Source organism: Lolium rigidum, chromosome 4 (assembly GCF_022539505.1).
Source record: "Lolium rigidum isolate FL_2022 chromosome 4, APGP_CSIRO_Lrig_0.1, whole genome shotgun sequence".
Taxonomy (NCBI): domain Eukaryota; kingdom Viridiplantae; phylum Streptophyta; class Magnoliopsida; order Poales; family Poaceae; genus Lolium; species Lolium rigidum.
Window position 1 is genome coordinate 186,296,310 of NC_061511.1, and position 23,587 is coordinate 186,319,896.

The 23,587-nt window shown below is 44.8% G+C and overlaps 3 protein-coding genes across 4 annotated transcripts; 2 read left to right on the forward strand and 1 right to left on the reverse strand.

The window, feature by feature from the left end:
- The first annotated feature begins 1,665 nt into the window (after nt 1–1,665).
- LOC124706620 (ARM REPEAT PROTEIN INTERACTING WITH ABF2-like) lies at nt 1,666–10,033 on the forward strand. Its single transcript, XM_047238298.1, has 19 exons — nt 1,666–2,044; nt 2,130–2,296; nt 2,636–2,808; nt 2,892–3,012; nt 3,153–3,227; nt 4,981–5,075; nt 5,519–5,594; nt 5,862–5,969; nt 6,277–6,405; nt 6,566–6,634; nt 6,719–6,778; nt 6,870–6,993; nt 7,075–7,214; nt 8,545–8,608; nt 8,705–8,784; nt 8,885–8,949; nt 9,089–9,206; nt 9,285–9,409; nt 9,499–10,033. The coding sequence occupies exons 1-19, from the start codon at nt 1,681–1,683 to the stop codon at nt 9,587–9,589; spliced, it is 2,244 nt and encodes a 747-aa protein (XP_047094254.1). The 5' UTR covers nt 1,666–1,680; the 3' UTR covers nt 9,590–10,033.
- A 1,272-nt stretch (nt 10,034–11,305) lies between these two features.
- Nucleotides 11,306–15,295, forward strand: LOC124706621 (cyclin-P3-1-like). Of its 2 annotated transcripts, XR_007004501.1 has the most exons (4): nt 11,306–11,866; nt 13,434–13,855; nt 14,652–15,094; nt 15,132–15,295. XR_007004501.1 is itself a non-coding variant. In XM_047238299.1 (3 exons), the coding sequence occupies exons 2-3, from the start codon at nt 13,449–13,451 to the stop codon at nt 14,950–14,952; spliced, it is 708 nt and encodes a 235-aa protein (XP_047094255.1). In that variant the 5' UTR covers nt 11,328–11,409; nt 13,434–13,448; the 3' UTR covers nt 14,953–15,295. The 2 variants fall into 2 exon arrangements, 1 of the variants encoding a protein (XP_047094255.1); XM_047238299.1 differs by having other exon boundaries at nt 11,328–11,409; nt 14,652–15,295.
- A 570-nt stretch (nt 15,296–15,865) lies between these two features.
- LOC124647233 (kinesin-like protein KIN-14J) lies at nt 15,866–19,831 on the reverse strand. Its single transcript, XM_047187200.1, has 11 exons — nt 19,737–19,831; nt 19,567–19,638; nt 19,139–19,468; nt 18,615–18,894; nt 18,378–18,539; nt 17,985–18,200; nt 17,847–17,884; nt 17,458–17,621; nt 17,270–17,383; nt 17,136–17,177; nt 15,866–17,014 (listed from the first exon to the last, which is right to left on the reverse strand). The coding sequence occupies exons 2-11, from the start codon at nt 19,616–19,618 to the stop codon at nt 16,205–16,207; spliced, it is 2,208 nt and encodes a 735-aa protein (XP_047043156.1). The 5' UTR covers nt 19,619–19,638; nt 19,737–19,831; the 3' UTR covers nt 15,866–16,204.
- Nucleotides 19,832–23,587: the final 3,756 nt, after the last annotated feature.

The following is a 23,587-nucleotide window of genomic DNA, read 5'->3' on the forward strand; positions in this document are numbered from 1 at the left end:
ACACCGAAATCACTCCGATACTTCAATAAAACGATTTCGATGCCGCCAAAACTATTCCAGACATTATCTCAGTGACATACCATGTTTATAACAAATGCATCAAGTACTATAAAGAATATAAAACACTTCAGCGTGTGATCCTGACAGGCCCAATCACTCACATACATGATTGTAAAACTCTTTCGGATCAATAGCTAACAACACGCCTGGACATCCATAATAGCTCGTGATTGAGTAACCTTCTATGATATCTTATAGTATCAATCCCATTGCTTTATGATATCATGAATACCCTAGGTGAGACTTTGGTATCCTCATGATTCAACTCTTGATCGCTATACCATTAACCACGATCCGATTTCATTCTATTTCTCGTATTGTATTTCGATGTCCTTGTGTTTTACATTACAAAGTGTCCCGTGGATACTCCTTATTATGGAGGAGCAATTCCCAATCTTGAGTCACCAAGTCGCTAGACATTCTTTCCAACATATATGAATACCACCTTTCTTACCTCCTTTTGGTAACCAATGCATGCCTTTCGGAATGAGATCTCTTGATACTCTCATGGTCTAAAGATCCGTTTCATAAGATTACACATGGATAATACTATTAACAAGGAGTCAAGGAATAACGTCTCATAGTATATCCAAATAATATGGGTCGGTTCAGTACCATTGTTCTTCTCAACAATCTACTCCCACTATTTTCAGTATTACCAATACTCATAACTAGGAAAACATGATCATCAAACGACAAATGGGCTATTTATAGAAGTCGGACTAGGCACACTTGTTTGTTCATTCTTATACACGTGCTCATGAGTTTTCATTTGAATCTCATATTCAAGACACGAAGCAGTTATAGCATACTAGAATAAACTTAATCACAAAACTTGGAGTAATAATAATGAACACTTCATTATTGCCTCAAAAGCATAACTCCTTAAGCCCCCCATTTGCATTAGAGCCAATAATCTACTTGCGGGAGTTTACAAACACCAAGGGCCACCACCTAGTCCGACGAGCCTCCACCTCGATGTTGCGGGAGAGAGAGACACCTCCGTCGGTGGCGCGTCCTTCCGCACATATGACCCCCCCCCCCAAGCGGATTGACACGAGAGGCATGCAGCATTTCTCTCTTGGTTATTAACGACTCCATTATTTCTGAAATTTTTAATTCACTGAAATAGTATTAGGACCCTAAGCAAAGGACATCATACCAAGCAGGCCCATAACCAAATTCCCAAATGGCAAATAAAGATGCACCAAGGCTCCAGCAAGCGGTAGGATCTGTATTAGGCTATATATAATATAAATGGGCCATGTTTTTTTTCCTGTTTCATTTCCTGTTTTGTTGCTTATTACTTCTGTCACGTTTAAAATATCCGTAGCACGACTCTTTCCTAACAAGAGAATAAAAGATGAAAACAAAGTAAATTTAAAGAATTATTTGACGAGTTTTATGGCCCCTTTTCCTCCTTCTTCAGACTGAACTACTCTCTTATATTCCCTCAAAAACAAAAACTAACAAACAGTGAGGAAAGTGTCCGATTCTAAAATATAGAAAGTGCCCAATTTTAACAGCGCGAAATAAAAATCCCTATCGCGCATACTCTTTGCTTCCGCCCATCCCCTCCTCCTCCTCCTCCGACAAGTTCCCCCCACGCCCTCGCCGTCGATGGAGGCGGAGAAGCAGCAGAGGCAGCAGAAGCCGCAGCGCCCGCGCCGCAAGGCGCAGAAGCGGAGGCTCGACGACGAGGCCGCGGCCTCGGCCGCCGCCGCCGCCGCAGCCGCCGCTGCCGCTGCCGCCGCCGCCTCCGCCGCCTCGTCGCCGCTCGGCAGCGCCGACGCCGACGACGACAACGAGGACGACGACGAGGGCTCCGCCGGGCCCGAGATCTGCTGCCGCCACTCGCAGGCGGCGGTCGCCCGCGAGGTCCGCACGCAGGTCGACGCCCTCCAGCACTGCTTCTCCTGGACCCACGCCGACCGCGCCACGGGCAAGCGCGCCACCACCGTCCTCGCGGAGCTCGCGAAAAACGGTAATCCCCCCAAACCCTCGCCAACCGGGCCGATCCGTGCTCTTCCCCGTTACTGAGGTGGATCTGCTCGCTGCTTCTGTTGCAGAGGAGGTTGTGAACGTAATCGTGGAGGGCGGCGCCGTGCCGGTGCTCGTGTGCCACCTGAAGGTGCCCCCTACGGAGGCGGCGGCGGGGGAGGAGCAGCAGCCCCGCCCGTTCGAGCACGAGGTCGAGAAGGGCGCTGCCTTCGCTCTTGGGCTTCTGGCCGTAAAGGTTCATTTCGATTAATTCCCCCTCTGCACTTAGTTGATGAGATTTTGCTCCCATCCCATTGCAATTGCTTGTATTATTCGTATAACAATCCGATTGTCTGTGCCACGGCCGTCTCAAATATCCCATTCCCATAGCAAAATGCAAGAGGAAAAATACCACTCTCGTACATTTCCCCTTGTTTTTCATATGTCTGTTGGAGTATGCTTCAGTTTTGCTAGTTCCATGAATATTAGTATTTCTGTTCTTCGACATGACTATTTCATTATTTTGTTTATAGCCATATATCCTATATTGCTCTCAGAATTGTAGTAACTTATTACTTGATGTGTTGGTTAACAGCCTGAACACCAACAACTTATAGTCGATGCTGGTGCCCTACCCCTACTCGTGAGTCTCCTCAGAAGGCATAAAAATGCTACGAATACCAGGGCAGTTAACAGCCTTATCAGGAGAGCAGCTGATGCAATTACCAATCTAGCTCATGAAAACAGCAACATCAAAACTTGTATCAGGTGTGTTCCACTCACTTCTCACCGGTCAATGCTGCTTTTTCCTTGAGAGTTCTGTGATTGCTGATGGTTTTGATTCGCTGCAGAATTGAAGGCGGAATCCCACCTCTGGTTGAATTGTTAGAATCACAAGACATTAAAGTGCAGAGGGCAGCTGCAGGGGCGTTGAGGACTTTGGCTTTTAAAAACGACGAAAACAAAACCCTGGTGAGAACAGAAACAAGTTGAAAATGAATGAAACCAACAATGATTGTATAGTATAACATCAGAGTTGCATCCACCTTTGTCCATGTATAGTATTTGCTTGCTTCTAGATCTTATTTTTACCCCTGAAATCCTTAATGCAGATTGTTGATTGCAATGCATTGCCAACTTTGATCCTAATGCTGCGATCGGAGGATGCTGCAATTCACTATGAAGCAGTAAGACACTGAGAATTCAATTTTTCTTCATCAGTTGCACTTCTCTGGCTGAGCCCGTTTTCATTTTTAGGGTGGTGCTTACTTGTCAATTGTCATGCATGTATTACTTACGCAGTAACCGCAATTACAGGAAAGCACAATCATGATTTAATATTTTGCTGTTTTCTCTAGTTTTCTACAATCTTGAATCATCAGTTTTCATCAGGCCTCGTGGAATGTAAACTTCAAAGTGCAGTGTCTGAACAGCTCAATGTTGAACCGTAGTACTAGATATTGGTTGTCAAGCCTCCATATCTATTTTTTTTTGTTCAAGTTGCAATGGAACTTACTGTTTGATTGGCACAGTGGAACTTGCAGAGTTCCAGTTGGCATTATACATAATTTACATTAGGAGCAATGCATAAATATAATGTTTCCTGGCATGGAAGGTGTGAACCATTAATATTTGCCTAGAAAGAATACATAAGTCCTTTATCAATGACAGTGGTCTTAAAATAAACGTGTGAACACTGGTAAGTTAGCACAGTTCTACTGATGTATATACTAGAACCAACTTCCGATAAACAGTTATGGTGCACCATATCGTTATTTGTATGCATTAGATCCAATTTCCAAAATAAATTGTACTGTTTCTTTGAGAGTGATTTTAACCTGTCTGATACGCATCTAAATGTAGCTTTGTTGGTATGAAATAGAGAGTTGCTATACTTGATTGGGCAAAATGTACCTGGTGCATGAATGTTGCCAAGTATATGGGCATGACACTAAAATTTCTTGAAAATGTCTGATGACATCGTTCAGAGTGATAGCAACTCATACTGCACAAAGTGCAGTACAAGCAATGACGCTACACAAAATGTATTTGTCTAAATATGATGGTTATCAGAAGAATAAATTGCATCAGAGGTTGTCAGGCTTCCTGTTTGTATTTAGGTGTTTGAACTAAACATTAGCCTATCATGAACTTGTTTAATTGAGCTCGTTAGGTCCATCCATTGGTAAATTGATTGACGGAAACTTAATTTGACATGGAAGCTGCTTAATTGGTATAACAAGTTTGAGGTTCATAGTTGGTAGAGTCAAGTACCTTTACAATTGGTGCTTGACCAATTAGTACAATTGGTCAAGCTGAGGCCTTGAAGAAGACTTAGAGGCTATAATTGAAGTTAAGAGCCTTAATGTCACAACTAGGCAAGTGTGAAGACCTTTTTTCTGCCACCTTACTGAAATTGGGCCTAAGTAGTACATCTGAGCAAGCTGAGACCTTGAGGAAGCTTGCCTGGCTAAAATTGAAGTTAAGAACCTTAATGCCACAACTAGGCAAGTCCGAGGATCTGTCCTGCAGTTTCATATGTTTGGTGAAATTGTATTAGTGCTTGCTAAACAGTAGTTATGCTTTTCGGCGTGTTACAGAAACTAGATCTTTTTTTTGAACCTTAGAAACAAGGTCTTCAACTCTTGCATCAAATAATAACTGAATTTATTGCCCATATTCATTGCAAACAGTAAGATAGTGCTAGGGTTAGTTGATCATGTAGAATTTATATAAAAAATGGTCTCATTATTTGCCTCTAGTTTTTAACCAGGTAGTTCATCAATTTTGTATAGATTCATACTTTTTCCCTGTCCTTGTAAAGTTCTTTTCAGGATCCAACATATATCATGATTATCTTGCATGAAATCACCCTAATTGTTCAACTAGCCATATGTATGCATGCCAGTAAGTTTTAAATACACTTTGTTGACATTCTAGGTTGGTGTCATTGGAAATTTGGTTCACTCATCCCCAAATATCAAGAAAGAGGTTCTCAATGCAGGGGCCTTGCAACCTGTAATTGGGCTATTAAGGTATGATCATCACATGCAGCTTATGATGATAGTTTTAAACTGTATCTGTAAATACTTGAATCCATATAACTTACTATTGTATTTGTTTGTTGGGTTCTGCTAAAGTACTGCCGGAAATTCAAATTCTATATGCTTTTGGTTCTAGTTCTGCATGAAAGTACACACTTGCTTACTGATGTACTGTGAAGATACCATCGCACATGTTTTTCTGAATGCTGATTAACTTTGTTGCTCAGGGTGAGAATGATATGTCAGTTACAATGATATAATCTTAAGAGATTTCCAAGTATAAGCTTGCATATATCAAATAAAATTATCCTCTAACCCAGATTCCTAGAAGGTGTTTTATTGTAATCGCAGTCTCAGTATATGAAGGCATGATAGTGTCATGCGTCTGCTTTCTTGATGATTCGAATAACCTTTGCTTCATCTTTCTTTTGCAGTTCCTGCTGTACCGAAAGCCAAAGAGAAGCTGCTTTGTTGCTAGGGCAGTTTGCTTCGGCTGAGTCTGAGTGCAAGGTGCTTAAGGATGCTTCATTCTCCTTGTTATTATTCTCTTATGATGAGTGATGAAGTGGAAGAGCAGTAATAAAATGAAGTGCCCTTTCCCTAACATAATACTACAATTGATCAACTGCATGTTACAAAAGCAAGAAATTGTTTTGTGAACTGTAATTACCAAATATTTTATTTCAGACAAGAAAGAGTTGGAGATGGTGAATGAAAAGAATACAGAATGTTGTTTTGACCTATCCTGTTTAAATATGCATATACATGTTTTGACAGGTCCATATTGTGCAACGGGGTGCAGTCCGACCACTAATTGAAATGCTACAGTCAGCTGACTTCCAACTCAGGGAGATGGCTGCATTTGCCCTTGGGAGGCTCGCACAGGTAACATTTCTCATTCCGTTGTCCTGTTGTACTCAACAATGGTAATCTTACTGTTTATGTTTTGTCAGCCGGTTTTATTGTATGCATTTAAGGGAGGTATTATAGCTAAACAAGACTAATAATGTCATTCCCTTTTCATGGTCCCCCTTAGCTGCGAACATTTCTATAATGGGATTGGAAATAAAACAACAGTCTATTAGTTGTAGTGCGGTATCTTCCTGTTTAGAATGTGCTTCCACGTTTTATGTTTATTTTTAGCTTAATTAGCCTGTATGGCCACTCTAAGAGCAAAGCGTTTGTTTCTCAGGACACACATAACCAAGCAGGTATTGCATACAATGGTGGGTTGTTGCCTTTACTAAAGCTTCTCGACTCAAAAAATGGTTCTCTGCAACATAATGCTGCATTTGCACTTTACGGAGTTGCGTACAATGAGGTAATTCATGATTATTCAAACCAGAATGTAGCAAAGTTTCTGAAGCCAGAATGTCTCGTTTTCTTTGCTGAAAAGGGAATGTACTCATGTAGTCATGTTCCATATCAGTTTCATGTAAGCTTCTTACTTTAATGTTTTCACAATAATTTTCTTATTATAGGACTATGTCTCTGACTTCGTTAAAGTTGGAGGTGTCCAAAAGTTGCAGGATGGAGAATTTATTGTACAGGTACACCTAGTCGTGAACAATCATAGCATATATTAGTTACTTTCCTTGTAAGTAGGCAAGTTTGGTTAAGCACTTCAATTTCAGGCAACAAAGGACTGTGTAGCTAAGACGTTAAAGAGGCTGGAGGAGAAGATAAATGGACGGGTAAGCTCTGCTCACTGCTATGTTTTCTTTTGTTTGTCACACTATGGTATCTGCTCCAGGCTCCAGCTGACTCTCACATGATCTTTTCCAGGTGCTAAAGCACTTGGTTTATCTCATGAGAGTAGGAGAAAAGTCTGTGCAGAGGCGTGTTGCTCTGGCTCTTGCACACCTCTGTGCCCCTGAAGATCAAAGAACAATATTTATTGATAATAATGGTATGAACAATTAGACATTCACCTTAGGTGTTCCTTCTCGTATTTTTTGTTTTCCATTGATTAAATTCTGGGTTAATTCAGGTCTCGACTTGCTTCTTGATCTTCTGGTTTCGGTGAGCCCAAAACATCAACAGGATGGTTCGGTAGCACTGTTCAAATTGGCGAACAAAACTGCAGCACTCTCTCCGATGGATGCGGCACCTCCATCTCCAAGATCGCAGGTTAGCAGAAAAAGGGTGGTTTGTCTTCAGTTTTGTTACTGAAGTGAATGTAGTGGGGTTATGAGCTCAATATGGTGTATTGTACAAAAGCTCTTATTGTGTAATCAATGAGGGAAAGGGCTATTGGTCAAACAAAAATCCACAATAGCATATGTTTAACCCTGGCTGGTTCCAACCATAGTTACTGAAGCTGGACCGGACGAGTGGTTCAACTGGGTGTTTCGAATTAAACTGGGTAGCAGTCCAACCAGATGCTCTCCCCACCATTCTAAAAATAGCAGGCAGCTGTCAGTACTAGAACACACATTCTGGGGTCTGTGAGTGTGCTGCATCGAATGAGCATGATCAGCTGGACCATCCATGTTTCTTGTCCCCTGTTTGGGAATAATCTACTTTGGCCATAATTTTATATCGTACTAGTGGAAATTATTATCTTATTTGTTTTATTGGATCAACGGTCGCCGGACCATTGAATCAGTGAAGGAAATGCTCTCCAGGTTGATCACCAGTCTGGTTTCAATGGCTATGGCTTCATCTAAATAGAATCAAGATTTGAACAAGACCTTCTGCAATAAACTTAGCTACAGATGAATTGTTAAATCAAGATGGACGAGGCCATCAGTATTATGTACAACCTCTGTTCAGAAATAAGCGACTCAACTTTGTCTAGATACGGATGTATCTACACACTGAAATGCGTTTAAAATGCAACCAACCCAGGCACTAGCACCCGTTGGCATTTTTATAGAAAAAAACTCCTGAGCACCCGCCGAACCCAAGGTTCGAACCCGGGTGGGCAGCGTGCGCTCCCGCACGCCTTGCCACCAGACCGACGGTCTGTTCCTGAAATGCGTTTAGATACATCCGTATCTTGACAAAGTTGAGTCACTTATTTCCAAACAGAGGGAGTATTTTGTTATACAAGACTTGATATATTGGGAAACCTTGTTAAGAATATCCAGGATAGGGCAAGGTAGAACCTGCTAACTACTAACTAAGAATAGGTCAACAACAACATCAAAGCTGTTTTCCTAAGCAAGTTGGGGTAGGCTAGATATGAAACCCAACAGAAATAAAAGGAAACCAAAACAAGAAGAAGGAAAAAAGAGAGTAAAGCCAGATGATGGAAGATCTGTATCCAACAGATTGCACATGGCACGGTTTGTAGGAAATAATAATTCAGGGAAGTTCTTGCACACATACTCTTAATGTAGTAAGCACTTCAATTTGTAGCCTGAAATTAAAGTGCTTAACCAAATTATTCAGGAAATTTCATGCACACATACATAATTCTGTTTATTGTTGTTACCAAATATATTTCCAACTGCAGGTTTATCTTGGCGAGCAATATGTGAACAGTTCGACACTTTCAGACGTCATGTTCTTGGTGGAAGGTTGGTGGCGTTTCTGGACCCTGCCGTAACAGAAGTAATTTTAAATAATTGTTTTTTCATTAGGACAATGATGTCCATGTTCCTTGTGATCCGCAGGAAAGCGCTTTTATGCACACAGAATTACTTTGCTTGCTTCTTCAGATGCATTCCGTGCAATGTTTGATGGTGGATATAGGGTCAGTCTCGACATGACATAATATTCCCTTGTTGTTGGAGGTTGTGGATCTTGCTTCCTAGTTGTTGTGCTTACATGAACCTCACTATTTGCTTAACCAGGAAAAGGATGCAAGAGACATAGAAATTCCAAATATCAGGTGGGATGTGTTCGAACTCATGATGAGGTCAGTAAATCACCGAGCTTTCTTACTTGCTCCTTGCCCATGGCCCGTTGGTGAATCTGCATTGTCTGTTGATTCATTGTTCTCTTACATGAGAAGGCCTGCTAATTAAGATTGGAAACATCTTATTTGTTTTATGCAGATTTATCTATACAGGGTCAGTGTTAGTAACCAGCGACCTTGCTCAGGATCTTCTTAGAGCTGCCGATCAGTATCTGTTAGAAGGCCTGAAACGTCTCTGTGAATATACAATTGCGCAGGTGATTAGGAATGTTACTCCTAAGCTCTATGTTTGAACTGCCGATTGGGTCTGATTTATAATATTTAATACCTTGCAGGATGTTAACTTAGAGAATGTCTCTGATATGTATGACTTATCAGAAGCCTTCAATGCCATGTCACTGAGACATACATGCATGTTGTTTATTCTGGAGCAGTTTGACAAGATCTGCACAAGACCTGGGTATCCTAACTTAGGGCCACCACATCTTGTATATAATTCGACACACTTGAAGCAACAAGTTTCGTCTAACTTGCCATTTTTGAATGCAGTTTCTCTCAGCTAATCCAGCGCGTCATCCCCGAGCTCCGCAACTTCTTCGCTAAGGCACTAAGACCAAGCCACCGGAGTGCGCAGCCATGAGCCCCGCCCACATTCGTTGTTGACAACACCACCACCATCTGACAGTTGCTGCTGGAGATCGTGTACAGCTAAAGTTTCTGCCTTTCTGGTTATGGGCATTGCCGGTGGTAAGGTTATTCATCTGTTGCGGGCGCATGGTGGCTGGGTCCTCAATTAACACCAGCAACAATGCAACATCGTTTTATTCAATTGAACAGTGGCCATCATACTAAGAGCAAGTGTATGGTCATAGAGAGATTCAGTCCTGGCCGTCTGTGATAGGTTTAGTTGGTTGGCCCTGACCAGATTTTTCTGTCTTGGCATAGTTATGGAGTTCTTAGGGTGACTTCTGGTTCATTGTTCTGATTATGTCCATGTATGAGGTGTGGCGACGATAAGCTCGCGCCGTGTATTGTTGTAGCAGCAATCTGTGTTCTTCATGTTACCAGCCGTGCAGATGTTCAAGTCTTGTGTTTATAGCTTGTGGGTTTGTCTCGGTTCCTACAGAACTGTGCTGTTTCATGTGAAATTCTCAGGTTATACTCTTGCTCAGGTTGGTGTTGGCGTGGGCGCCCGCGTGAATTTTACCGCGCCCGCGCTTTCGCGCTATCCCGCGCGCGCAATAAAGTCGAAGCGACGCGCGCACACCAAACGCTGAACTTTCCGCGTGTCTTCGCCTCCGTCTCTCTCTCTCTCCCTCTCTCCATCGCTCTACCTCCCACGTCGACGCTCCACCCCTGGCTCCGGCAAGATGCCTCCGCTCCGCCTCCGGCTACCGCGAGCAGGCGGAGATGCTCGCGCCGCCATCGCCGACCGTCACGACCGAGCAGCGGCGGCGCGCCCGCGAGCTCGAGCAGCGCCTGCGCGTGGCGGAGCAAGACGAGCGCCTCCGCCTCGAGTGGGCGCGCGCGTTCCCGTAGGATGTCGCCGCCATGGAAGCATTCTACGCTCAAAAGAAGGAGCAGAAGGCGAAGGCGGCGGCGAAGAAGAAGGCCGACCGCGACAGGCGCCGCGTTGAGTCGGCGGCGAGGAAGGCGGAGAGGGCGGAGAAGGCGGCGCGGAGGGCGGAGGAGAAGAAGAGAGGTGCCGGACCATCGACGAACATGCCCACCTCCTCCTCCTTCGAGTGGACGACCACTCCGGTCTTCGGCACGACTCCGACTAGCAGATCGTCGGACTACGAGTGGGAGGACTTCGAGTAGATTAGTTTAGTTTAAATAAAATATCGGTGTTTGTCAAACTTTTAATATATTTCGTAATTTTTCAGTTAAATTTTCATAATTTATTTGATTTGTTTGATCCGTTTCAAACGATATACGATTAAACTAGCCGTTCGCGTGGCGGCGCGCTTTTGGCGCTTCCGACGGAGGTCAAATTTCACCGCCCGCGCAAGCGCTGCATTTTGGCGCGTCCGACGGGCAAAGTTCGGTCAAGCGTGCGGCAACCGTTTACAGCGCGTCGAAAGGGAGGTATAGGGCGCCGAATTTTTGCGGAGATGCTCTAATGCGATGTCGATGTGGATCCCGGTCTCCATCACGCTTCAACTTGGATAATCTTCAACTCAAATAAGAAAAACATTGGATAATCTTTCCGACTAGGAACCATCCGAAGTGGAGAACGCATCGGTCTCCCATTGCTGCCACCGGTCTTCGCCATTATATAATCATCACGAGCGGATCCTCAATCTCCCAAAAATCCCAATAGAGAAAGGAAACAGAATCGACGTTCTCCCTCTCTGCTTTTCCTGGCACCGACAGATCCACAGATAGGAAAATACAAGAAGAGAGGCAAGGAGCACCGACCAACCGTGCTGCACATTTGTTTTCTTCTTCCACGCAGAGGTGGAATGCCAGGATGCACGCACGCACTCCGCTTTGGACTAAGCATGCCCTGCTTAACTAAGAGTTCTTATTATGCAAACGACTGTTTTTTTTATAGCACAGTACTACTAGTAGTAGTTACGTGTTTGATTACTTTTTTTTGAATTTGATTGATTGCCTGTTATTTTATGTCGACGGCAAGTTGGCCTTTGAACACAAACAAGAGCCACACACACACACACACCATTACTGTCAGCAGATAATGACATGTCTCAGATAAGTGATTAGATAACAAACCCACACACATGACACATACTCCTCTCTCTCTCTCTCAGCATCCAAGCAGTGGCTGGCTAGCCGCATTCTCTTCCAAAAGAAAGCAGACGGTGGACTGGTGGTGGAGGGGAGGGGAGCGAGGCCGCGAGCTCCGGCCTGAAGGCGCCGGCCTCCTTCCCCGAGCTCAAGCATCCATCAACCCGTAAGAATCTCTCCATCCGCGCTCAGCTATCTCACCAACTTTCTTCCTGTCTCCGCTCATTGTCAGTTAGATCTCAGGTTACAGAGCGTACTGCTATCCTACCTGCCTATCTTGCCGGGGCAAGCGCGTGCGTTCGCTAGAATCGCGCGGCATTTGGGTTTACTGGTGTGGATTCCGGCCCTGGTCGCTCCCAATCTGCTGTGCTTTTCTCGTTCTGCTCTATTTCGAGTGAGTTAATCGCGCCTAGGGTCGATTCAGTACAAGTTCAGGAGGGTTACGGGACCAGAAATTTTCTTCTTGCCCGCTTGATCTGATGGTTGGCCCGGGTTTTGGGGGGTGACGGTAGTAGATTTGGGCGCAGCGGCATTACGGAGCTGGGAGTGTTTTCTTGCCAACTCTTTATCCTCTTCCTTTTGTTCCCCTCCCTGCGGAGGGTTTGGATTTATAAAAGAGGCGGAAGATATACCAAAAATAGAAGAATACTACTCTTTATCCGCTTCTTTTTGTTCCCCCCTGTGGAGGTAGTAGTATTAATCTTCTAGATGGGATAGGGGATGATAGAGTATGTTTTGGATTGTAACCAAAGTGCACCCTGCCTATTTTTTGGTCATGGCTAAATATTGGTCTTTGTTTGCAGCTTTTTTGGCATGCCAGTGCCCCTTTACCAACCCCAGTTCATTTTTAGAGCAGAATATTGGCCACATCATGGTCAAGCAAAATCTCAAACGAATCTCTGGCTAGCCATATCTTTGGTAGGTGAAACACCGGCAAAAACCAAACACGCCCATAATATGCCAACTTGGGAGAACACCCAATTAGGTTGCAGTGCTTATATATTCTGAAACAGCTTCATACTTACACGCTCAAAAAAAGAAGAAGGAAGCAGATTCATGTTGATGTTACTTCGGTTCAAAAAATAAATCGGTTCAGAAAATCTTGACGTGAGTTAAACGTCAATTAAGTTGCACATTTGTCTGGCTAACATGAAGCCAAGTTAGCCACGTCAGCGCGACACCTGTGCAACTCATCATATGCCACCAGGTTTTGGCCGTGCGTGCACAAACTTGCCAATTTAGTGACCTGTCAAATTTGGCCATGCGTGCACAAACTTGCCAATTTAGTGACTGTCCACCACATTTTTCAAGTAGAACGACTAACGTGAACATCTTTGCCAAGTTCATAGACCATCCGCATGTTTTACTCTTGTTATATTCTTTTGTGTAGTTTAGCAAATTCCTTAGAGAATCCAAGACTTGGAAACCGTATCTGGATTATATCGTGCAATATGAAAGCAAATTAGCGCAACATGTGGAGGAAGCACGTTCACCGCCTGACCAAATCTGCGTTTGGCTACTCATCTTCTGAAAATATATGGAAGTATGAGTTTTTGTGCAATGCTATAAGCCTGGGAAAATAGCTTCAGTCTTCATTTCATTGTCTTGTATGCGTTCTTAGATTTCTGTGCAGTAATAAGTAAACTAGGAGAATCTTTCTTTCCCGCTTCAAAGTGTCTACTTTCTGCTGCTCAGAAAAATTTGTTCATTAACAACTGCTTAACTTTTTGCAGTACTTATGTCTGCCAATGGAGTCATCTACAACTGATGCCAGTGATAAGCATTTGGAGAGCTACCTGACATTGGGTTTGACAGTATCACAGTCAAAGAAAAGAGATAGTAAAGTTCCAAAGGTCCTGTCGCTTCTTGCAACATATCTTTGCAGAGCAGTTCAGAAGAATGAAAAGTTACTAGATTCTAAAAAAGTAAAGGAGTCGACCACTATTTTTCATGGCCAAAGGATACCAGATCTTAGTATACAGCTCTACGCGGAACGCATTTTCAAGTATGCTGAGTGCAGTCCATCCTGCTTTGTGTTGGCACTTGTCTACATGGAGAGATATCTACAGCAGCCACATGTATACATGACACCCTTTAGTGTTCATCGCTTGCTAATTACAAGTGTGGTGGTTGCTGCCAAATTCACGGATGATGCGTAAGTACTCACAGTAACTGCTTTTCATTAATTATTTATATATCTGCTTGCATGCAAGTTGTTTTTTAAGTAGCTCTCTGTACAGAAGGATGTAGCAAAGTAAGTGTTTCATTGATCTCACGCCCCTACTAGCTAGGAGGCCGTGGATTGCTACGAAAACCACAGTAAAATTAGTTGAAAGATTCAAACATGTTAAATTATCTGAAATCGTCATGCAAGTTTACTTGGATTGGTTGTCAAGTCACTGCCTCCAGATAATAGAAATATCTTGCAAATTACTGAAGAAAAATGCTACACCATTAGTTTTTTGTAGATTGTCTTATTGCAGTGCTGAAAACATCGACATCTCTTTAGGACTCAAGATAAAGATAAAGAAAATAATAGAGGCAATGTACTTTGGTCCAGATTTGATGGTAGCTTTAGATTAGTTAATAATAAACCAACTTCACTAGTTTATGTCTAGATTTGCTCTCTGGGTGTACTAACTACTAGCAGCGATTTGCATGGTTAGTTTTTTTTATAGTAAACATTTTCTCTCTGTATATCTAAATAATTTTCCCAGTTATTTGCGCATTGTGCATTCATAGGAGCTGCTTGTCAATTCTGCTATTTTGTGTGTGCCTGCAAACAGCATGATTTCAGTTGTCCCTGTGTCTATTCTGATCTATGGAACAGTGGTTAGCATGTGACTCCCAAAAAATGAGCTAGGTAGATCTTAGCGTTTATGTTGTCTGCAGAAGAATGACAAACGTGTGTGCAGGTTTCCCAGTAACTTTCTCAAATACATGCCTTGCAGGTTTTTCAACAATGCATTCTACGCTAGAGTAGGAGGAATCAGCACAATCGAGATGAATCGGCTTGAGCTGGATTTGTTGTTTAACCTGGACTTCAGGCTGAAAGTGAACCTGGAGACATTTGGGAGCTACTGCTTGCAGCTGGAGAAACATGCAATGGCTTCACCAGAGAGACTGCCAGTTCAGCTTCTCTGTGTCAACGGATCTAAAGATTTGAGCTATGGCAGTAGCGCTGATGAGTTTTGTCAGAGCAAGCTGGTGCGACAAAGTTACAGCAGTCAGGCTCTCCAAGGATGCAGCTGACCAAGTTATTTGCGGCCTACGGTTTTGCGACCTGATTACTGATTATTCTTTTAGATTTGACATTTGTTCATTCAGATTACGTTAAGTGGTTCTGGAGTGTTTGATTAGTAGGGCATCAATTCTATTTTACTTCTACATCACAGTAGTTCTTGCAACCCACTTTGTTGAATTTTCGTCAGGGAGTTCGAAAAGAACAGGTCTGGACATTAGTCAGTCCTATGAGAACCGCTGTTGTGTAATTGGACCTTTTGCCAAGTATCCTATTAGCAGATGAACAATATTCAGTCGTATGAGAACAACCGTGATGTAATCTGGCTTTTTCCATGATTATGTTCGTTCTTTCTCCGTTGCTTCTCACTCTGCTGAGTCTCATGACATCTGGCGGTTTCACTGGCATACAATTAACAAAGACACTGGGGAAACGAACTACTTGAACTCTCCTACCTCATTATGTGAATTTTTGGTATCTGGGTCTAATTTGAACTGAAAAAAAAGAAAGATGGAGTACCCCCTCTTCTAAACAGGCCCTACGAATTTACAAAACAAATTACTTCAATGGACACAGACTATCAAAGCATGTAAACTAAACATTCAACTGAATACAAATTACTTCAGTGAACACAGACTATCAAAGCATGTAAACCAAACATTCAACTGAATATACCATTCAGATGTAGATTCAGGTCAGAATAATTGAGTTATGCTACACAGATATTATCAAAGCATGTAAACCGAACATGCAGCTGAATACTATTCAGATGTAGATCCAGGTTAGAATAATTAAGTGATGCTATGCTACTCTGGTTTCTTATAAAAGAGCATAAGCAAGCGGCTTATAGGATGAAATGAAAGCATCCAGACAGATGCCAATAGCTAATCCAACAAAAACAAATTACTTCAGTCAACACAGACACAAAGCATGTAAACCGAACATGCAACTGAATACTATTCAGATGTAGATTCAGGTTAGAATAATTGAGTGATGTACTCTGGTTTTCTTATAAAAGTAGCATAAGCAAGCAGCTTCTAGGATGAAATGAAAGCATCCAGACAGATGCCAATAGCTAATCCAACAAACCCATCAGGGTATAATTATACACAGCCCTAAAAGTAGAGCATTTATCATCACCCTAACACAAGTTCTCCTATCAACACAAACTCCCAGCCACTGGCCTTCTCCAAGCAATGTCCCGGTTCCGCAGCAATTTGAACATTCCAAACATTTACCCATCTTCAGTTCCAAAACAAGCGCTTAGAGGACAGACATTCTCCTCTTGGAGTTGAACACCCGCTGCGCATTCCCGAGTCTCCCTGCCATTATTTGTTCACGCACTGCTGGATCGAAGATGCTGCCAGCACCAGACATCAAGGAAGTTCGTGGTTGAGCAGGTGATGAACCAATAGCACCAGACATCAAGGAAGTTCGTGGTTGAGCAGGTGATGAACCAAGAGCTACTCTTTTCTGGATACTGTAGCATAGCTTGCTCGCATTTCCAGAACCTGCAATATTGTTCCTTGACTTCCACATTGGAGGGCTTGAGAACTTACTGCTGCTGCCAAACTCGAATCCTTTGAACTTTCCTCTGACATCAGGAGTTGCATCAACCGCCGGTTCTGCTGCTGCTTGTTGAATTGAATTATAAGTAGCCCGTGCTCTTGTTGGCATTTGGATATGGGACAGTCGAGACATTGGCCTCTTGTCAGGAAATACAGAGATCCTCTCTCTCTCGCTTGGTAGGATCGCAATCGAGGATCGCCTCTTAGGCTGGAGAGGGATCTGTCGCATCGTAGGAACTAAAGATACACGCCGTGCTTTACCAGCAGCCTTGTTTACCACAGGGATGTTCTCTTTGTTCTGAACTGAAGATCCCTTACCAGCAAGCCTCAGTCTGGAAGGGCCTGGCAGTGGCTGTATGTTGTTGCTTGCTTGTCTCTGCCTCATAGGAGCAAGTGGTGGTCTCTGCTGCCTCACGGGAGCAAATGATGGCCTCGTGGATGTGGATCTACCCGTATCCCTCGCAGCCTTCTTCTCATTAGCTAATTCATTCTCCAGCTCTCTAACCTGTACACAAGAAATGTTCATAAAAACAGTAGAAGAGAAAAAGGCACACAGTAGAAAAGAGTCATGCATATACTTATGTTATGGGACGTAGGAAGTACGCTTGATGAGTTCTCTTACTTACCCGCTGCTGATGAGTTCTGCATGCTTGCTCAGTCTCCCTTATCTGTTGCACAGCATTGGTTATGTCAGAACTTAGTTCCATGTATGAACTATTTTTTAGCCCGTCAGGCAGAAATGATAGTTGACACAACATACCTTATCCTGAAGTGTTCTGAAGACATTTTCGCGAGAAGCATATTTGAGCTGCATCAGTTGCAAGCTTTCGTTCAACTTAGCATTTTCCTTTTCCTCATGACAGAGTTTTTCGGTCTGGAATTAAATTACCAGTTAATATAATGGCAAAGGCATTTTATAATTATTAGGCAAGGTAAAAATGAACGTACCATCTGCTTGAGCTTGAAATTTTCAGCTGGATCCACTTGTTTACGAGCAGGTCCATGTTCAATAGCTCGAACCCTACTAGCAAAATTAAGCGAGCAGAGAGTTTCTCCCGAATCTGTAGAGCTTGGACTAATCTGCACAAACATAAGTGTCTTGCAATCTCCACCTGCAACAGTTCATTCATGGTGTGAACATAGCATTCTTATCTCTTTGACTTAGTGTTTTGACATTCCAATGCTGAGGATTTATAATCAATCATTTAGATATAGTGCACTTCTTGCATAACTCTTTTAGAATGTCTTAGTGTTTTGACATTCCAATGCTGAGGATTTATAATCAATCATTTAGATATAGTGCACTTCTTGCATAACTCTTTTAGAATGTCACTTACCTAATGAGCTTTGGAGCAGATGAGTTAGCTTGGAATTCCTATATTTGATAGCAAAAAATAAATTGAATTAGGCTATGCTTCTTCAAGTAGCTGAGCAAGATAGTTACTGAAAGCATGGGAATACTGAGTAAGACTGACCTATATGGGATGTGGGTATTTTTTGAGGCTAGGGCAGCAATAACATCACCCAGTGCAGAGAGTGATTTGTTGATGAACTTTGCCTCCTTCAGCCTCTCTCCTTCTACTTCAGTTTTAGCCAAGCGCTCACTTCCAGCAAGGTCAACCAACCACATGTGGCTTCTGCTCTTTTCCCCAGTCACCAAATGCTCACTCGTAACAGTGACTCTAACCAAGCTGCAAGTAGAATAGAAGTTCATATATGAAATACTGAAAATAATACCATTAATATGTCAAGTATACTAACTTAACTCTAGTTGCTAATGGTCAATCATGGATATTGAGATGTGGCAGCTGATTCCGATATATGGGCTGAATTCATTAAAACAAGTGAGATACAAGTGCCGAAATTACCTATGGGAGCGGCTGCTCAGTTCATTTACACTGGTTGATCCAACAGATCTATTTCTAGCTCCAGCTTTCAGTTTCTCCCACACACCATCTATTGTATAAATTGGAGCTTCAACCAAACCAGGCACCTCTTGTGCCCCATCAGCACTTTGCTTTATGTCCAACCTTCAGATAGAACAAGATATTATGCCCCATTCTTTACTATAATGCCAGAATAAACAAGAAGGAATGGAGATATACCTTTTTGATGTTTGTTCAGAGTTGTCATCAAGAAGGTCCCTGATTTTTTCGTTATAGACTTCTAGTATACTCACGCAAAATGTGTATGCAACAGATGAGCTTCTCTCCTCAGAGATCCTGAACAGTTCTTCGAGAGCCCTGTAATTAACACCCCTATTCTCTGGAATACCTTCCATAGTGAATGTTTTCCCAGTTCCGGTTTGCCCGTATGCAAAGATGCAAACATTGAAACCATCCATCACTGACCTCACGACTGGCAAGCTCTCAGCAAATACAGTCTCTGAAGGAAACAATTATTAGAATAAAACGCATTATGATCCACATTTTATTTACCAGGAAATAAATTCATATCTAAAATGTATTCAGGAAAGGAATGCATATGTGATTAGTTCAATCGAATTATTAGTTTATTAGTACAAATTGTTGCCTGGGCATGCTTTTAGCCTCCATTTCATATCACAAAACCATGAATTCGAAACAGACGTTCAGGTATATCAAACAGAGCAGGAACAGCAGTTAAATACCTTGACCATCAGCCGGTCCAAAAACATGATCAAACTTAAAGCTCTTCCTCTCTTTCTCTGTGGGAGCATACTGAAGGTCAGTCTCCTGGGACGGATCGACCTCAACCACTGACGAGCACCCACGGGATATCTCATCGGCACTTAGAGGCCGGCACCGGCAGAACACCCTGATGTTTCCCCTCAGCTCAATGAGTTCATTGTACAAACGACGCCGTACCGCACACTCAGCCGTGTACTTCTTCTTCAAGCCATCGAACCTTGGTGCACACTCCTCGTCACACTTAGCCACCTGCTGCTTGTACTTCTCCATCAGGTTGTTGTACCTGTCCCCTACAAGTAGAGCAAACAAGACCAAATGTCAAGAATTCTGCGAGCAACGAAGCAAATAGGGTTTGGATCCACCCTACTGTGCGAGCTTGTATGTGTACCTAGGACACACTCCTCAGCACACTTAGCCACCTGCTGCTTGTACTTCTCCATCAGGTTGTTGTACCTGTCCCCTACAAGTAGAGCAAACAAGACCAAATATCAAGAAGTCTGCAAGCAACGATGCAAATAGGGTTTGGATCCACCCTACTGTGCGAGCTTGTATGTGTACCTAGGAACCGGAGGGCAGCAGGGCGGTCTGGCGTTGCGATCCCCTTCAGCCGCGGCGACGGGATAGGGCAATCGTCTGCTTGATCCCCGAACTCCTGCAAGAACAGGAAACCTAGAAATCATTAGCAAAGAACACAAATAGGTAGCAGAATATGGAGATAAACAGAAACAACTTCTCAGAGACAAATAGGAACTAAGTAGTAGTTCAGGAGATCTGAGCGCAAGAAGCCCAAATTTCGCACCTCCAAGAAGCTGCGGAGAGCCTCGCCTTCAACCGCCGCATCTTCCTCCTCCACGATCTCCTCAGCCGCCGCGTGTTCCTCCTCGCTGGCAGGCACCGCGTCCTCGCCCGACACTGCGGACAAATTCCCCACCGTGAAAACGGATCCCGACTAAACCCTACCGCTCAATCGCTGGCTACAGGACCGAGAACCCGTACCTTTGGGCTGCTGGGGCATCGGCGCCAGCGACGCGGGGGACGGCGCGGGGGTCGAATCGGCGGGCAACACGTGGCGACTCGGGCTCCGGTGGTCCTCGGGCTCCACGGCGGCGCGCTCCTCCTCGCCTGCCAAAAAAAAAAAAAACTCGCCGTGAGACGACCAAATCCAAAACCCTCGCGACGGAACTCCAGAACGGTACGCTGCGTACCTCGTGGCGGCTCCCGTGGCGGAGACGCCGGCGGCGGCGGGGACTGCGGAGAGGGGGACGAGGTGGCCGGATCCGCTCCCATCGCCGAGATCTGCGGCCCGGCGGCACGGGGGTGGAGGGTTTCGGGGGAGCGGCGGGCGTCGGAGAGGGCGGAGACTTCGTTCGGGTCGGGGAATTGAGGGTCACCGGAGCGGCGGGCGAGCGGGCGGAGGAAGGAGAGAGAAGGAAGAGAAAGTGAGATGCGAGGAGAGGCGGATTCGATTTTTGAACTCGGTGGGGGGCGTTTTGGTTGCTGGGAGGAGACGACCGTTGGCTTGGCGAGGGCTGCGATTTATTGCGGTTTTCTTTCCAGTTTTCGCCTCACGTTTTGGTCAGCCTTGCGATGCGGCGATCGACGGCTAGGATTCATGCTCTTGATCCGGGTTCACACGCCTTCACCATGTTTCGAATTTACATTTCCTTTTTCTATGAGAATTAACCTTGTTTCTCTAAAGATTTTTGTGTGCAAATTCCACCGATAGAGAGTTTCACAAATAACAAAAATTATAATAGGACACTGGAACACCTAGCGACGACTACAAACACCAGCATGAGTTGGCGGCGCGTCGCCACCCTCGCCCTTCCATCACCTTGTTGTAGAACAACAACAACTTGCTGTAGTAGACATACGCGAAGTCGCCGTGCTAAGGCCCCAAAGGACTAGCGCGCTAGAGCAGAAATCATCGCCAATGATGACAACCGTAGATCGGAAGAGGATGACCTGAAACCGCACCAACGAACATGAAAACGGACCAGATCCCAGGAGATCTGCCCGAACACACGATCTCACGCGGGCTAAGACAACGCAAGGTGCACAACCAGAGCGAGGATAGGACGGGGAGGTACTTATTACCACATTGGGGGGTCGCCGCCGCCACACCATCTGAAAGTAGACATGGAAAAACGTTAAACAAGAAACGAGAACCCTTCCGCCGATGAGAGGCCGATGTCGTGGATATGCTATCTAGGTGTACCACGATAGGCCCTTAATTTCAGTAAGCCTGGGTGGCCCAAAGATGGTGGTGAGGCCTATGGCTCGACCAGGCGGCATACTTGCCAGAAACCAAAGAAGGAAAGTTCCGGTCCGGAGACAAGCTGCCGGATCCGGCCCATGATGAAGGTGGGTCAGATCCGTGACGTGCACGACAAGGAGCATCCTGCGTAGTTTAGGCTTAGTCGTATCCGGTAGGATCTCTACCTTGTAAGTTGTAACCCTAGATCCGAAGCCTTTATAAGCCGGATCCTCAGAGCCCTTGCGGCAGAACAAGACCTCTCATTGTAGTCGCGCACTTGTTGCCTTATAGTGAATTATAGCAACACGTAGGATATGGCCGCCGTTGTGAGGTCTGAAGCTGGGTAACTCGGGTGACCCCGTCCCGGTGACTCCTCGCCCCATGGCTCTCCCTTTCTCTCCCCTCCGTGAGGCTCCCCTCACCGGAGACTCGTCAAATACACAACGATAGTTGGCGCCCACGGGGCCCAGCAGCGCCGGGAGGCTAGATCCAGGCGGGATCGGCCTTCGCAGGCATGAGCGATGTCGCCATCGGGAGCGTCCTCTATACCAGCAACATCCCCATCATCCCCAACGATGAGTGCCGGGTTCCAGCCAAGGAGAACGCTGTCCACTGTTCCGTCAACCCCATCAGTGGAATTCACATCTTCATCGGCGAAACTGGCCGCTCTTCTAGGTTTGCCGGATCAAGCGCCGTAGAGACCACCGTTGAGCAGGACACATTTGCAGAAGATCGATCTGGGCAGGATCCGCCACAGATCGAAAAAATTCAAGGCCCACCCAAACCACCCCTCAGGTGAACATGACGGTAGAAGACCAATGCAGATCCGCCTGGTCTTCCCATGCGTTAGAGAAGCAAAGGTGCCACTTCATCTACCACGTTGGATCTACGTCCGGAACCGCCCTCGAGGGGAACGCAGGATCCAACGAGCCCGTCGTAGAGGATGAAAACGATGAATCCATCGTGGACGCCTTTAACCTCGAACTCGATGATGTTTCACCGACGAACTCGGCGAAATACGAGGCAACCTTGAAGGAGTACGATGAAGAGCTAGCAGCAGTTGACCAACCTCCGGTTGCCCAACAAGTCTTCGCGACCATGACGGAGCTAGCCGGGGAAGTATCAAGTAACTATCAACCCGCCACCCAATCCGGAAGTGGAACAAGAAGCGGGACAGGAGGACAAAATCATGGATGAAGCTAAGCGGAATAACCCTCCGCCACCACATACCTAGTTTCCGTTGCAGCAAGACATGTTACCACCCAGAACCGTACGTTCCCCTGCACCACTACGCGGTGATCCTGGCAGATAAGGAGAACTCTTGGTCACACCCATCACGCTACATCGTGTAAGGTGGTTAACTAGGCTCGATGGCATGCGTGAGGAACTCCTCACGAAATCCAAGAAGATTGAGAAAACCTCTCAGGAAACCTTGGACCTACACCGAAATGCCCTGCTATCTTAAAATAAAGCTAGTGAACTCCAGAAGAAGCTCATGGCGGAATACAAGGAAGTGCATGAGCAAAAGAAGAAGAGGCGTAGTGACAATGTCACCCCTCGCCACCTCGTCTTTGACACCACCCAGCCCAAGCCTAAAAAACAACCGTCAATGTATATACACCAAAACGGTCAGGAAGTGATGATAACACCAAAGGAAAACTGGCACATGCAAAGCACCTCTTGGACTAGTACGAAGATCCGGCACCAATTGACAAGGCTACATACATCTTGGCCAGAGTAGTACACCAGCAGTCAAAATCAGATACCTCCAAGAGGTTGGGCTCCGACCCCTACACCTGCCTATCTAGCGCACACAAGCTGGATCCAAAGGACAACCAGTCCTGGACCAGATCCTCAGAACATCGGAGGAGAGAAGCTAGGAACTGCAAGGACTCTATTCCAATACCCTCTAGTACGAAGGACAAAGGAAAGGTGTCGCACCTCGTCTACGCTAACATCGAGGATGTTCACATCTCCATTTTGTTCGGTAGTGGGCACGAACGCATTCCGGACTCAACGTCGTCTTAGGAATTTGCTAACACGAGCAAAGAGCACACACAAACATTTTTTACCCAGGTTCGGGCCGCCCTTTGGCTAACAACCCTACGTCCTGGTTTGGTGGATTATTTGGGGTGGATGGTGATACAAGATG